This window comes from Malania oleifera, chromosome 4 (genome assembly GCF_029873635.1).
Source record: "Malania oleifera isolate guangnan ecotype guangnan chromosome 4, ASM2987363v1, whole genome shotgun sequence".
Taxonomy (NCBI): domain Eukaryota; kingdom Viridiplantae; phylum Streptophyta; class Magnoliopsida; order Santalales; family Ximeniaceae; genus Malania; species Malania oleifera.
The window spans coordinates 32,475,251-32,488,326 of record NC_080420.1 but is presented as its reverse complement, the minus strand read 5'-3'; the positions used below and the strand labels follow the sequence as shown (position 1 = coordinate 32,488,326).

Here is a 13,076-nt window from a genome sequence, read left to right as displayed (position 1 = left end):
TAAAGAGATGTTATTGGCATTCCAAAAATAGCATTGGCACTCGACATTTTTTTCTTTTATGTACTGAATGATAATTTTACCCTCTAATTTTTATAATGAAATGATGAATGTGAATGCAAAGGATTTATAGATATGTCGTCGTTTTGTGTTTTTGACTCCAGGGGTGCCAATGAAAGAAATACGAAAACATCCATGACCAAACAGCATTTGCAAAACTAAAGGGGCATCGGATAAAGAAGGGTGACCGGTGACCGGCTTCTGTCCAGTTACCATGTTTGGTGAGTGAAAAATCAACGACCCGATTCGGAAAAAAAAGCTCAAAACCAAATTAAAAACGAAGAGTTGCCCGAAATTGACCCTAGCTGGTGGAAGAAGACAGCCTCTACGCTTTCCCACACAGCTTCTGCAATTATATATAGTGCACTTCTACCTACCCATTCGTCTTCTTCAAATCCCAGATCTTTGATCTATCCTGGGTCGAGCTAATTTGTTGGAACAATCGCAGTTTCGGTTTGTTCAGAATTATACTCACCAGGTTTGGATCCCTTTTTCTGCTTATTGTTGCCGGATGAACTCAAGCTTGTGTTGTGTTCTTCATTTCAATTTTTTCTGACTTTGTATTCAATTTTTACAAAAAAGTTTTTGATCTGGATTTTCTTTCTTGTGGGTTTCGGATGTCTCTATCTCCTGATGCTGGATTGATTTTTGTTGGGTGCATGTTTGTCGCTGACCTGCCTGTTTGAAGCTCCCTAGTTAATGATCACAAGCATACCGCATTTTTCGCTTTCTTGTATATAATGTGATCCTGCTTCTCTTTGAGAATTCAAGATTTGGATTGTTTTTCTTCTGATTTGGTTAATTTTTAGTTTAGCTCTTTTCAGCATCGGATGAAAAGCTTGATCCCGTCCGCCAGTGGTATTTGACACCTTTGTTTTATGTTACGCTTGTTTGACAAGTTTGCAGTTTACAAAAGTGCAAGTGCAACCATGCCAATCAAGCAAACATGCCTCTTTTGGGGATTTTCAAGCTTTTGATTCTATTTCCTATGATTTGGTTAATTTTTAGTGTCGCTCTTTCCATACCGAAGGACGCTTGATCCCTTCATTCGATGGCATTTGAGACCATCCTTTTGTGTTTTGTTTGCTGAACAAGGTTATGCTTTTCGTCCCGTACTTCTTCCCAAAAAAAATGGAAAGTAGCTTCTTTTAGTTTAGAAATAGTGCAGCTTCCTTGGAAATGGAAATGAACTGGAGATGTCTGCCTTATCCATCTTGTACTATGCATTTTTTCTTGTTTTTCTTTATGGAGAAACCATGGGGGTGGGGTGTGGGGGTGCGAGTGGGAAGAGATGGTGTTGTTTGAACCCCACATGCAAGGTGAGGTGAGCCCATCATTGCTGGCCTACCCCTTGTCGTCCTCAGGTTTACAAATTCTTGGTGAGGTTTGTGTATAGATCCATATTTCATAAGTACTACCCCGTGGATTCATTCCTATTAAAATTTTGTTTTCTGTCATGACAAATAGAGCTTATATATCCATTCACTCCAAGGTTTTCTGTGCTGATCTTATTTTCATGGCGTACTTCGCATTATGTGCTTATAAATTAATCCTCATTTGAGACAGTTTCTAAAGAAACGAAATTTGATTTTTATGGTGGGTTTCTAATTTTAGTTTAAAGATTCAAAAATTTAATACAGTGAGACTCAAATTTGGAAACTGTGAATTCACTTGTAGATCTTCATTAGGAACTTCATATTTGTTCATGATCTTTCTTGGTTTTTGGGTGGTCTTTCATGTTAACATAGTTGTCAATGGAGATTCAAATCGTGAATTGAAATCCCAATTTCATGAATCGAAAATCGAATTGAATCGTAAGATTCAGTGCAAAAATTGAAAAGTCAATTCCTGATGACTTGCATATATGTAAGACAAGTTAAATAGTAAAATACGTTGAAATGTTAACAAATATTGATCATCCATGTTGATAATTGGAATGGCGCTTGCCTTCGAATCAAGTTTTGTAGGTCTAAATCCTACCATTATGCAATATTGATATAAAAATAAAAATAGCCATATAGGCAAGATATACCATGATCTAACCATTCCACCTCTATGAAGTGTCAAGTTAAGCTTATTTCTATGAAACTATGACACTTGTTAGGTGACTCATAACTAAAGCACCAAGTCTAAGAGTTCAAGATACACTAAAAAGTAAGGTAAGGACACAAAAAAAGTTTTTAAAAATTAAAATTCATGCTTATGGTGTAAGTTTACACGTTTAACAATAAAAGATTCATGTGTATGCTTTCTTTTAAAAAACAATGAGGAGAGGAAACAAGAAAAACTTAATGAAAAATTGAACTTTATGGATTTTAAGGGAATGAATCAGTGAAAAACAATAAAAAAAAAAAATTTGAACTTCATGGTGTTTAATAAGAAAAGTCATTTTTAATGCAAGGGCTTGCTCTAATAACTAAAACAGGAAGAGAAAGCAAATAAAAAACACAAACAGAACTTACTAAAATATAGAAACTAATGAAAATCAGATATTTAAATCCAAAGAAGTGGAGAGGGCAACATGCCAACCAAAAGCTCACCCACCTAGTTGATTTTGGTTTTCTTCTCAAGACAGGTTTCCTTCTCTGACTCTGGTTTTCTTCTAATCTTATCTAATGTCAGAAATAAGAGGTGCAGAATGAGAGGGCCAACAAACTTCTTTCTTCCCTATTGAAGGACAAAACTCATGTAAATAGAAAATGGAAGGCCAGCATGAAAAAGAAAAGGGTTTAAAAATCTTTAAGTTGGGTTAGAGGAGTTGCATCTGAATCTTACAATTCGATTTGATTCACCAATTCACCAGGTGAATCGTGTGATTCACGTTGATTCACTGCCTTCTGTGATTCTCCCATGTGATTTGAACCAATTTATGCCTTTCTTGATACAATCATACAATTTGAATCAAGAATCGTACAATTCTTAAAACTATGCATGTAATTGTCATTTGTCATTGAATCTGTCTTATGCTTCCAGTAGTAACAAAATTTTTTTTAACAGGACCTGGCAGTTTTTTTTTTTTTTTGCTTCTTTTTTGTGGCTACAGATCCTTCTTTGTGAGCATTTTCCTTTTATTTTTCTTTCCCCTTTCTTTCTATTTCCCATCATAATGGAATTCATGATATATAGTAGTGCTCTTTTTTACCCCACTGATATTCAGATATCTTGGAACAGGGAGAAGAAATGGCTACCTTATCAAGAATTGGACTTGCTGGTCTTGCTGTCATGGGCCAAAACCTTGCCCTCAACATTGCCGAGAAAGGATTCCCTATTTCTGTATACAATCGAACGACCTCAAAAGTAGATGAGACGGTTGAACGAGCCAAACAGGAAGGAAACCTTCCTTTATATGGATTCCACGATCCTGAATCCTTTGTTCGTTCACTCCAAAAACCTCGTGTCATAATTATGCTCGTGAAGGCTGGTGCTCCAGTTGACCAGACTATCAAGACTCTATCCGTTTTCATGGAGAAAGGAGATTGTATTATTGATGGTGGTAATGAATGGTATGAAAATACAGAGAGGAGACAAGAGGCCATGGCTGGACTAGGTCTCCTTTATCTTGGAATGGGAGTTTCAGGTGGTGAGGAGGGTGCTCGACATGGGCCCTCTTTGATGCCTGGAGGTTCCTTTGAGGCCTACAAGTACATAGAAGACATCCTTCTCAAGGTGGCTGCCCAAGTTCCTGATAGTGGCCCTTGTGTTACCTATATTGGCAAAGGAGGATCTGGTAATTTTGTTAAGATGATTCACAATGGGATTGAATATGGTGATATGCAACTGATTGCAGAGGCCTATGATGTTCTGAAATCAGTTGGGAAACTCTCTAATGAGGAATTACGCATTGTGTTTTCAGAATGGAACAAAGGGGAGCTCCTGAGCTTCTTGATTGAGATCACTGCAGACATATTTGGAATTAAGGATGATAAGGGAGATGGGTATTTGGTGGATAAGGTTTTGGATAAAACTGGCATGAAGGGTACAGGTAAATGGACAGTTCAGCAAGCTGCTGATCTCTCAGTTGCAGCGCCAACTATTGCGTCATCTTTGGATGCAAGATTCCTTAGTGGATTGAAAGAGGAAAGGGTTGAAGCTGCCAAGGTTTTCAAATCAGGTGGCTTTGGTGACATACTAACAGACCAAGCTGTGGACAAGGTGAAATTGATTGATGATGTGAGGCAAGCACTTTATGCGTCCAAAATATGTAGTTATGCCCAGGGAATGAATCTGATCCGTGCAAAGAGCATTGAGAAGGGATGGGACTTGAAACTTGGGGAACTGGCTAGGATTTGGAAGGGTGGTTGCATTATTCGTGCCGTATTTTTGGACCGTATCAAGAGGGCTTATGATAGGGACTCAGATCTTGCTAACCTTCTTGTAGACCCAGAGTTTGCGAAGGAGATGATTGAGCGACAGTCTGCTTGGCGAAGAGTTGTATGCCTTGCTATAAACTCGGGTATTAGCACCCCGGGAATGTCTTCAAGTCTTGCTTATTTTGACACATACAGGAGGGACAGGCTGCCTGCTAATCTGGTCCAAGCTCAAAGAGATTATTTTGGAGCTCATACTTATGAAAGGACTGATATACCAGGGTCATTCCATACGGAGTGGTTCAAGATTGCTAAACAGTCAAAGATCTGATCTGAGGCCTCTGTTGATGGTCTTTCACATAACGGAACAATTCTCGTAGAGCCTAATAATTTTATTCTGGAGCTGAAAATGGGACAGTTTATTCCATCACCTTGTTCTGAAATCTTCTTTGAGATCAGTGTTGTCAAACATGTTTTATGCGGATGTCATTTTGTAGTGTGTAGTTGTTGGGGTTTTATCAGAATGCTCTGCTTGCTTCATTATTCTTGTTTTAAGGTTCTAATCCTTGTGATACTTGCAACTTTTAGAGAATAAGAATATGCATCTATCCTGCAGCTCTACAAAGATTACTATTATATGTAGCAAATGTTGAACAATGTGTTCCCATTCAGTCTGTCTGTACTTTTAATGTTGTAATAGTCATCAATAATGGCAATTCTGGACTCCCTATTTATCGTGCAGTTGACATTCCCTGCCTTTAGCAGTTCTAAGCAGGCATTCTTCCAAGTAGTTATTATAGGAAGCAATTGGGAAGAATTTTCTCATTAACTACACAATTTTCACCAGTACTTTGAGCTCAGAAAGGTAAAAAATTGCTAGGCTATATCTTAGATTCTTTGTAATTAAGGTACGAAAATGCTAGGTTGTATCTTAGAGATTCTTTGTAATTAAACCTGCGCTTGATTTTTATGTTTGTCATACTTGTACAGCTTTCTATCATCTAAATGAGTAGTTTAGTGCATGAGCACCATGGTTAGGTGACAAGAGGCACAAGGGGTTTTGGAAGTTGAAAGTACCTCCTGAATTAAAGACCTGCCTACTTATCAAAACGACTTTGTATGTTGGCTCATTTTTTACCTCATATTTTGCTTCTGGCTCTTTGTTGCTGGTTCTATGCCTGAATGAAGGAGATTTGGCTGTTTGTCTGACCAGGCAATAACATAATTAAGAAGCAGAGTGTTAGTGAGAGGCTTTTGTAGGAACAAGAAGCTTTCTGGTGCTTGGATGGGGTTAAAAATAGGCAGGCCTTCCAGTCCTAAGCCCCATTTGAAACAGAGGTGGGAATGGATAAACAAACATCCTGCCACCAATTCCCCCATTCAGTGGTATGAAACAAGAGAGAGTGGAGACAATAAAAGGAAATACATTCCTTTGTTAGACATAAAATGCTTAGATTGTTGATACTTCATATAAATTTTCATATAATTTTCTCAAATATCCTCTTTTCATAATTTCTCTTTAATTGTATTGAGATTTGTGGTTGAGGTGGATAATCATGCTTCACATGGCAGAGCTCAACCGAATTGATTTTCATGGCCTGGTTTTGAAAAGTGAGAAAATTGATTCTTGATAAGAAATTTGGCCCCATGGGTTGGTAGTGAAGCTAGTTTAGGAGAATTTGTCAATCTATCTCCTTGGATCATAGAAGGGCAGAAATGGTGCGTGTAGAGTTTGTAGATACCTTCAAAGAAAGGAACGAAGAGTGCATGCTTCCCGATAACATGAGAAAATGGCCAAGAGACCCAATAGCATGAGAAAATGGCCAAGAGAAGGAGAATGAGGAAGCTTTAATCGGAAGTCCAGTGGACTGTCTTGCAGGATCTGTGCAACTAGGCACAAGATAGGGAAGGCCTTCAATACAATTTGAATTGTGATGACTGATCCATTGCCTCCATCCTAACTTTGGACAGGTTCATATAAGAGGACTTCGAATTAGCTAAAAAATGAAGTCAGATTACAAGTGACTATGGAAAGAGGTTTGCTGACAATTCATGTGGAGGCCAATTCAGAGTGGGCAATTGATTGTATTTGCTGAACAAGAGCAAGGCTTCTGAGAGATTATGGTCCCTATTGAAGGATGCGACGGTTATTATCAGTTATAGCAATTGCACCCTATTAAAATCTATCCTGTTTACAGGAAAACCATATGTAAAGCTTTACATTTCTACTGGGTATCAGTTCTGGAATTCAGTCGTCCCTCTTGTATGTATATTGTGGCTTGATTATGTCAGTTAGTTGGCCACTCAAGTAGTCTTGTTCTTTGTCATGTTTTTGTTTCTATTTTCCCTTTTCTTTTTTAGTATATATTTCGTACAATAAATTATTTGATTGAGCTACTGCATCTGCTGGTTCATTTATTGTTGTGTTCAACTGTGTATGTTACAGGGCTTGAGGAATGCATTATTGTCACAAAATTATATAGCTTGACAGGTCGGCTGTGCTGCTGAGACGCGCAGCATTGGAACCTTGTATCAATGCACATGCTTATGTCGGGGTTACTGAGGTATGCCCCGCATATCTCCTTTGCATGCCATTTTAACTCTTGATAATAAAATCATAATCATCATAGAGCGTGTAGAAGTTTCAATGAAATTGTTAATTTTTCGGGAAGTTGTGATGAGCAATTATTGAAGCACGAGCTGTGCAATCAGCTGCTGTCACAAGTCTGCTTTCATAGGATACCTTTTATTGAATTTCAAGTAGGACCACGTTTTAATTGAGCTAGACATTTCCTTCCTATACGGCCAAAACCTTTCAACTCTCCTGCTATTGCAGTTACTGAGAATTGAAGTTCTATATCTAATTCTAGCTTGGTCATCACAGAATCTGTGTGTATCAAATTCCATCTTAAGTTTCCTTCAGAAAAGATTGAACCTAACTAAATTTGGTTCTATGCAGGCCATACATTCAATATGGAGTGGACCTCATGCGGCCGTAGTGAGGTTTCTGGCAGAAGATGGGTGATAACCGTCTGTTTTCAGAATCACTGTGATTTTAAATTTACCTATAGCTGTCTAGCTGGAATGTAGAGTGAAAGAACTTTAATTTTGAAGTTGGTCATTCAAGCTTTGCACAGAGGCCATTCGTTGAGATGCTCCCAAACAAAGCCTGAGCATTTTTTATTTGAAGTTAAACCTCTTGGGTGCAATCTCTACTCTATAGCCTTATTGTTTCCACCTTGCGTGGAACCCAGACAATATTGTGAATGACCTGTGTCTGCATCTGGTCTAGAAACTAAAAACATCCATATGCTAATTCAAAATCTGTTGAACACACTTTGAATGCACGTACTTTGTATTGTTGATCCAATTTTCTGTCCTACTCAGTTGGAAAGATGCATATTTGACTAGGTAGGTATAATTTATATAGGTGAAGATGAGAAAAACAATAATAATGCCGAACTTTTTGGTGGAATTAAAACCTTTTCTTTAGGACCAAAGTCTCCTCTTAACATGTTTTGTCTCAAAAAGACGTACTACCTTCCTATTGGAAATTGAGAGAACAGTGATCTTAATTACCCCCCCACCCACCAAAAAAAAAAAAAAAATACAGTGTCTTCATTCACTTCCACACTGAATCTGGAACCACAAAACAGAGGCACGCTTTTAGCTGTGCTTCCAGTTTACATGCAAAAGATGAATAGATATGTAACACTGTCAACCTTCTAGCTGGAAAAAGGTGACAAAGAAACTAGCTAGGTAAGTGAACACATCTTCCAGTGCCCATCTACTTGGTTTTCCTTACCTTGGCTCCGCTGTGAACGCGGCTGGTAGCACTGTTTGCCTCGGGACCCAACTTATATTTCTGTGCTTTTGCCATCCTTTCATCTGTCTTCTGCCTGGCCTGTATCTGAGACTTCTCACCGTAGGAGGACTTGGGATTTTTATCCTGACCTGCATGCTTGAAACAATCCACCCCACGCTTCCCTGCACTACTTCCGTGAGGAAGTTCGCGGTGACTCGGACCGGAGGAGGCATCTGATGCCATAGAATCATCACTCTCATCGTCATCGTTGTTGTCATCGTTGTCACTGTGATTATCTTTGTCATTGTTGTCATCACCTCCACCATCTTCGGTATTGGTATCTTCTCCTTCATAATCATAGTTATGGGTAGGGGAACCAATATACATTGTCCACCCAGACTCGCTGCTGCTGCATTCTTCTGGGACTCCAAGGACTTGGGAAGACTCCATTACCTTAGCTAGAGGAAGAAGATAAGAAAGGAAAAGGATATACCCAACAAAGAGAACAATTCCAGTTCAAAGCCTTCTTAAGTGGGGAAACTTAATGGCTAGTTCTAGATCACAGCCTGTAATCCTCATAACCTGGGAAATCCACTGATCATATCTTCTTCCCACTGACTTTTCATCCCATGAGATGCTGCTTTCCCCACAAAGAACAAATTAAGACATCCCCATCTCACAAAGGCCAAAACAGCAGAGTAAATATCAACACCTGGCAATCCTAGCACCTTATGTTCCCCATGCTTCCATCACCAGGTGTCAGCTTTTTGTTGCGAGACAAACTGGGCTACCCTACCCATCTCAAAGAAAAAGGAAGAAAAATCCAAGTTCATAAATATGAAAGACTGGGGGTAGATATCTTTCTTATTAGGCTTCACACCTGAAAATACCATCACCTTTACTCCTCTGCCCATCTCATCAATGCTGTCCAGCTTTAAAAATGGAAATAACAGACGAGCCCCACTCCACAAATAGTAGAGAACATAAGACCCAATTTCTTAAATAGTGGGAGGGTGCCCTCTTGATTGCTCCTCTAGTTTCACACATTCAATTCTCTGTGTCCTGTCATCAACAAAGAGCAGCCTTTTCCTGTGACAAATTTGCTGAGAACCCAACTGGGATTTGGCGTTTTGCGTCATGTTGGATGAAGATGAGGTTGGCAAAAGGTCATTTTGCTTCTGTTTCTTCTGTCCTTGCTTGGTAGCTGTCTGTGTCTCCCATAAAGGAGGCCTGCGTCGTTTGTGATACATATATACATGGTGATTAAAAGCTGAATCAGCTCAGTAAATTTCACCAGCACATGATCGCAATCAGAAATTATCCCATCGGCAGATGCAGTCATGATATTATACTTTAAAATTAATACAAATTCACACTTCGTTTGTCAAGATTTGTGACGTTATTTTCAGCAGCCAGGGTCCAAAGGGGTTGACTCTGCAATGTCTACTAATTCATCAGCAATCTTTTGTTCGTTTCCTAGCTTTTTTATTTTTGATTTTTGACTTATTTTTCCTTTGCTAGGTTATATTTATCGGAAGAGCTAGGGCCCTTGCATTGATGTTGGGCTTTCTAGCTGCATGTGTTTTTGGGATTTCTTTGATAATATATCCCAAGTTCTGCTCCTCTCTCTCTCTCTGCGGTAGAAAGTTTGCTGATCAATGAAGTTCGTAGAGAAAGCCTTTATCCAGCCTTGTGCATCTATTTGCTTTTTGTTTACGAGTTTTCCACTTGATTTAATTAGGTAGATTTTAAAGATAAATAGTTAAGAGTTCTCCCTTAAACACTATTGACACAAATACTCATAATAAGTATTTTTTTTTAAGTACTTATTTTTATGCCGTTCCAAACAGAGACTAAAATTGGTTTCTAGGTTAGCTATTGTGAGAGTTTGTTTAAGAATTTTTTTTTTTTTTTCATTTTAGAGAAAAAAATACCCGCACTTGAGTCTTTTTTTTTTTTGAAGTCCCTTCCTTGCTTAGACCATTTCAGAACTCTAGGGGAATGGGCAGTCTTTTGGTTTCTTCTAGCCGTATGAAGCTTAGTGTCACAGTCGTGCAAAATTCTAAGGTCGCCACCTTTATCTTGATCAACCTAAAGTATGACACAGTCATGCTTGTGCAGCAACAAAGATTACACCAAGTCTTGTCTAGTTGAATCCATCCTCATCCATGAAAATATTCAATCCAATGGTCAAGTCTCACACCTTGAAAGTCCTTGTCCTGAAGTTGTCACTAGGGAACTATGATTTAATAGTAAGAGAGTTAAACTCGCATTTTATCAGTATTGAGAGTAACTCTTATCCCCATAATACAATTCTTGTGTCAAAGTATTCATCTTTTGTATTTGTATGTGTCTCTTATATTTAGTGGGATCACAAACAAAGAAAGGAAAACATATGAGAGAAGTCTTCTTGTGCTGGCAGCAAAGGACTTGTTGATAAGTGCTCTGCGCTCGTTGACGAGTAGATACCGAGTCAGAAAATCTCAGAATTAAAGACTTGTCGACGAGAGGATAGATTCGTCAACGAGTGGGCTTCTTTGTCTCGTCGACAAATCCCTTGTACTCGACGACGAGTGTGCCTGGGCTGCGAGAAGTTATTTAAATTTTGAATTTGAACGGTTTGATGGTTGGGAATTCAGAGGGAAACCTCCGAAGGCTTGTTATATATGTTCTTTTGGATATATTTTAATAAGTAAGAGAGTAAGAGAGGGCGAGAGAAGGAGAGAAGATAATTGTATTGTGAGACTTTGATTTTCATAATGAATCTCTTGCCGATTGCTCCTATGGATGTAGGCTTTACCGAACCACGTAATTCCTGGTGTCGTTGCCTATATTATTACTATCTTTATATTGCTATGGTTGTGGAATGTTTTTTGTTTATCACCATTTTGTTTATTGCAAGTATGTATGTGTGATTCTTTATACAAATGTTCATTTCGCTATGCATTGTTGGTAATAGAACGTGTTGTATGGCCTTCGAATTTAAGGATCTCGTGTTGTAACAAGGCATGGTGAAGGTTTATACATAATTTCAACTGGATAGCATGAATGCAATGACTTGGAGTGAATTGGGAGCAATCATTCATCTTTGTTTGGCTAAGGACGTGTTGTATCACGTCATGTATGAGAATTCCCCGACATTAGTTTGATGAAAACGAGAATACCCGATATATGTCCAAGGGTTCATCAAAATCTGCAAGTGTAGTGGAGAAAGACTCAGAATGTAATGTTAGAGATATGCTACGTGTTTCATCGGGTTCGGAGTGTCTCATGGGTGATTCTTGAATCTTAGTCATCGGATGCTTTTATCCTAGAAAATGGTTTGACACCGACAGGTCAGTTTATACTAGTTGCATTGTAAAAGTCATATGTGATGTAAAGCATGAATCAGGTCTAAGGAAAAATGGTATTTTTCATTGAAAATTTTAGACTGTAATGGATATTGTTACGAGTTTGAATGCAAAGAAATGAAAATGTGTAGTAACTTGATAGTGATGAAAGGGGATAAAGTAGCGGGAAACATCTTTGCACTACGGAATGTTACAGTTGTAGGTGGAGTTGTAATTGTTGAGTCCGAGTTGGGTTTCTTGTGGCATATGCGGTTAGAGCATATGGGTGACTACATGTATTCAGATATTTGGGAACCAATAATGATATTATCAGGGGATAGACATATGTATTTCATGGGATTATCACGAAGGGTCTTGGTATACTTCATGTAGTGGCTGAGGTGGAGAACTAGACTGGGAGAGAGATTCTTAAGTCAAACATTGGGGCTGAGTACGCTAGGTTCGTTCAAGAAGTTTTGTGAGTAGGGAAGTTATATGTAGGGCTTATAGAATACTTCTTGATGAAGTTAGTGAGTATGACGCATTTCTCGTGTGACCGGTCGCAAAAGGTATCGTTAGATGGGAAAGATACAGGTGAATGGTGGGCAGGTTTTGCGGTAGACTACTCGATTGTGAGTGGACGTCCACTGGTGCAATATTCTAGTGGTGGACGATTTAGGTTTGGTGTTGTGTCCGGATAGTACATCTTTTTAGGTTATAAGTAAGGTGGGTGCAAGTTAGGTGATCCTATGGAAAACAAAGGGGTGATCAAGGACATAACTTTTGGTAATAAATTCATGAGACAACGTACTCAGGTAAAGGAAGAAAAACAAATGTCAAAAAATTGCAATAGCAGCAATCATGTTATTCAGGTGGAGTTAGGAACTCAGGGCAGAAATGCGGGGAGTTCTATCTCGGGTCAACAGTATCACGATTTGAATGGGCATGTGATGCAGGTGGATCAACAGACTCAGGGTAGATATGACGTTGTTCATATTACAGGGAGTTTGTAGCTTGGGAGACCAGCAAGATCACGGTGGGCTCATGTGTACTATCAGACCACTACTCGGGTGTGTGAGTTGGTGAGGCTTCTAGTGTGGAAGAGGGTGATAGGATGCCATGGAGTGATGTATCTGTTGTATGTGAATGACATGTTATTGGCTGGAAAGACTTTGATTGAGGCTAATCAGTTGGATACTTTGTTGGAAGGTTTTGACATGAATGTGTTGGGTACAACCAAGATGGGTCTTGGTTTGCTAATTTGCTTGAACAAAACTGCAAGGAGATTGGTGTTATCTCAGGGTGGTTTTGTAAATAGGGCTACAGGAAGATTGGTGTTATCTCAAGGTGGCTTTATGGATGGAACTGTAGGGAGACTTTTGTTTTCTGTCTCAGGGGAGTTCTGTGGAGAATCTATACGGAATGTCTACCAATTAGTACCCAAGGATGGGTTGTGATGTCCAGGATATGTCAAAGGTCCTCCATGATTGTACAATGGAGTGTTTCAGTAAGCAACAGAGTGGACCGTCAGTTGTTAGTTTTGTAGAAGACTATGTAGGGGGCTTTGGTGATATAAGG

The 13,076-nt window shown here is 39.0% G+C and overlaps 2 protein-coding genes across 2 annotated transcripts; one reads left to right on the top strand and one right to left on the bottom strand.

Annotated features, from left to right (window-relative positions):
• Positions 1 to 300: 300 nt before the first annotated feature.
• Positions 301 to 5,105, top strand: LOC131154567 (6-phosphogluconate dehydrogenase, decarboxylating 2). The gene is made up of 2 exons (XM_058107408.1): positions 301 to 535; positions 3,229 to 5,105. The coding sequence occupies exon 2, from the start codon at positions 3,238 to 3,240 to the stop codon at positions 4,693 to 4,695; it is 1,458 nt and encodes a 485-aa protein (XP_057963391.1). The 5' UTR covers positions 301 to 535; positions 3,229 to 3,237; the 3' UTR covers positions 4,696 to 5,105.
• A 2,714-nt stretch (positions 5,106 to 7,819) lies between these two features.
• On the bottom strand, positions 7,820 to 9,132 carry LOC131153481 (protein SOB FIVE-LIKE 1-like). The gene has a single exon (XM_058105819.1). It carries the CDS (start codon positions 8,617 to 8,619, stop codon positions 8,152 to 8,154), a length of 468 nt encoding a protein of 155 aa, XP_057961802.1. The 5' UTR covers positions 8,620 to 9,132; the 3' UTR covers positions 7,820 to 8,151.
• Between the last annotated feature and the right edge of the window lie 3,944 nt (positions 9,133 to 13,076).

Bases quoted from the DNA above. Each gene is read 5' to 3' on its own strand.
- LOC131154567 (XM_058107408.1), top strand. From the start codon at position 3,238: ATGGCTACCTTATCAAGAATTGGACTTGCTGGTCTTGCTGTCATGGGC.
- LOC131153481 (XM_058105819.1), bottom strand. From the start codon at position 8,619: ATGGAGTCTTCCCAAGTCCTTGGAGTCCCAGAAGAATGCAGCAGCAGC.